This window comes from Coturnix japonica, unplaced genomic scaffold (genome assembly GCF_001577835.2).
Source record: "Coturnix japonica isolate 7356 unplaced genomic scaffold, Coturnix japonica 2.1 chrUnrandom534, whole genome shotgun sequence".
In the NCBI taxonomy this organism is placed as follows: domain Eukaryota; kingdom Metazoa; phylum Chordata; class Aves; order Galliformes; family Phasianidae; genus Coturnix; species Coturnix japonica.
The window spans coordinates 48,713-51,437 of NW_015439917.1; the positions used below are offsets into that span (position 1 = coordinate 48,713).

Below are 2,725 nucleotides of genomic sequence, written 5' to 3' on the forward strand. Positions count from 1 at the left end.
GACCCCATTATGGATCCTATTGGGGACCCTATAACGTCCCATTGCTGACCCCATTATGGGTCCCATTGGGGACCCTATAATGTCCCATTGCTGACCCCATTATGGATCCTATTGGGGACCCTATAATGTCCCATTGGGGACCCTATAATGTCCCATTGCTGACCCCATTATGGATCCTATTGGGGACCCTATAATGTCCCATTGCTGGATCCTATTGGGACCCCATTATGGATCCTATTGGGGACCCTATAATGTCCCATTGTTGGATCCTATTGGGACCCCATATGGATCCTACTGGTGACCCCATAATGTCCCATTGTCGTTCTCATGCTGGATCCTATTGGTGACCCCATAACACCCCACTATACCCCATACCACCCCATTACTGCCCTATAGTACCCCATACCACCCCATTGCCCCCCATGGCCGCCCCATAACACCCCATTATACCCCATAACACCCCATTACTGCCCTATAACACCCCATACCCCCCATAGCCGCCCCATAACACCCCATTATACCCCATAACACCCCATTGCTGCCCTATAGTACCCCATACCACCCCATTGCCCCCCATAGCCGCCCCATAACACCCCATTATACCCCATAACACCCCATTACTGCCCTATAATACCCCATAGCACCCCATTATACCCCATAGCACCCCATTATACCCCATAGCACCCCATACACCCCATAACACCCTATAACACCCCATTACTGCCCTATAATACCCCATAGCACCCCATTATACCCCATAGCCACCCCATACACCCCATAGCCGCCCCATAACACCCTATAACACCCCACTACTGCCCTGTAATACCCCGTAGCACCCCATTATACCCCGTAGCACCCCATTATACCTCATAGCCGCCCCATAACACCCTATAACACCCTGTTACTGCCCTATAATACCTCATAGCACCCCATTATACCCCATAGACCCCATAGCCACCCCATTATACCCCATAACACCCCATTACTGCCCTATAATACCCCATTGCCGCCCCATAACACCCCATTACTGCCCTATAATACTCCATAGCACCTCATTATACCCCATAGCACCCCATAGCACCCCATTATACCCCATAGCACCCCATTATATCCCATAACACCCCATAGCACACCATAGCCATCCCTTAACACCCTACAACACCCCATTACTGCCCTATAATACCCCATTGCCGCCCCATTATACCCCATAGCACCCCATTACTGCCCTATAATACCCCATTGCAGCCCCATAACACCCCATTACTGCCCTATAATACCCCATTATACCCCATAGCACCCCATTACTGCCCTATAATACCCCATTGCAGACTCATAACACTCCATTACTGCCCTGTAACACTCCATTATACCCCACACACCCCATAGCCACCCCATAACACCCTATAACACCCCATACACCCCATAGCCACCCCATAGCACACCATTATACCCCATAGCACCCCACACACCCCATAGCCGCCCCATAACACCCTATAACACCCCGTTACTGCCCTATAATACCCCATAGCACCCCATTATACCCCAGAGACCCCATAGCCACCCCATAACACCCCATTACTGCCCTATAATGCCCCATAGCACCCCATTATATCCCATAACACCCCATAGCACCCCATAGCCATCCCATAACACCCTATAATACCCCATTACTGCCCTATAATACCCCATAGCACCCCATTATACCCCATAGCACCCCATAACACCCTATAACACCCCATTACTGCCCTATAATACCCCATAGCACCCCATTATACCCCATAGCACCCCATAACACCCTATAACACCCCATAGCACCCCATTATACCCCATAGCACCCCACACACCCCATAGCCGCCCCATAACACCCTATAACACCCCATTACTGCCCTATAATACCCCATAGCACCCCATAGCCCCCCATACACCCCATAACACCCTATAACACCCCATAGAGTGCCAGCTGATGAAGACGGAGCGTCCCCGTCCCAACACGTTTGTGATCCGCTGCCTTCAATGGACCACGGTCATCGAAAGGACCTTCCACGTGGACAGCCCTGATGAGAGGTACCAAAAACACGTGGATTTACCCCAAAAATACATGGGGACCCCATAGATTGACCCTAAAACACATGGATTTACCCCAAAAATACATGGGAACCCCATAGATTGACCCTAAAACACATGGATTGGCCCCAAAAACACACCAGAACCCCATAGATTGACCCTAAAACACATGGATTTACCCCAAAAATACACCAGAACCCCATAGATTGACCCTAAAACACATGGATTGGCCCCAAAAATACATGGGAACCCCATAGATTGACCCAAAAAACACGTGGAAACCCCATAGACTGACCCCAAAACCCCATAACTGCCCCCATACCCCCATATTTGCCCCCATACCCCCATATCTGCCCCCTTATCCCCCATATTTGCCCCCATACCCCCATATCTGCCCCCTTACTATCACCCATATTGCCCCATTATCCCCCCATAATATTACCCCCATACCCTTCATATTTTACCCCACTGATCCCCCATAATGTTAGCCCCAAACCTATTTGCCCCACAATATCGCCCATATCTGCCCATACCCCCCATATCGATGGCTCCCTATATCCCCCATATCTGCCCACAAATACCCCCATACTTCTGCCCCCTCTTATCCCCAATATTTGCCCCTTACCCCATTATCTGTTCCATACAACCATATTTGCCCATA

The 2,725-nt window shown here is 50.2% G+C and overlaps 1 protein-coding gene across 1 annotated transcript in view; it reads left to right on the top strand.

Annotated features, from left to right (window-relative positions):
* Nucleotides 1-1,898: 1,898 nt before the first annotated feature.
* LOC107307290 (RAC-beta serine/threonine-protein kinase-like) overlaps nucleotides 1,899-2,725 on the top strand; it is a 17,446-nt gene continuing 16,619 nt past the window's right edge. Inside the window, exon 1 of the mRNA XM_032441753.1 lies at nucleotides 1,899-2,110. Within this exon, the coding sequence (XP_032297644.1) occupies nucleotides 1,964-2,110 (147 nt within the window). The 5' untranslated portion in view covers nucleotides 1,899-1,963. The remainder of the gene's footprint in view (nucleotides 2,111-2,725) is intronic.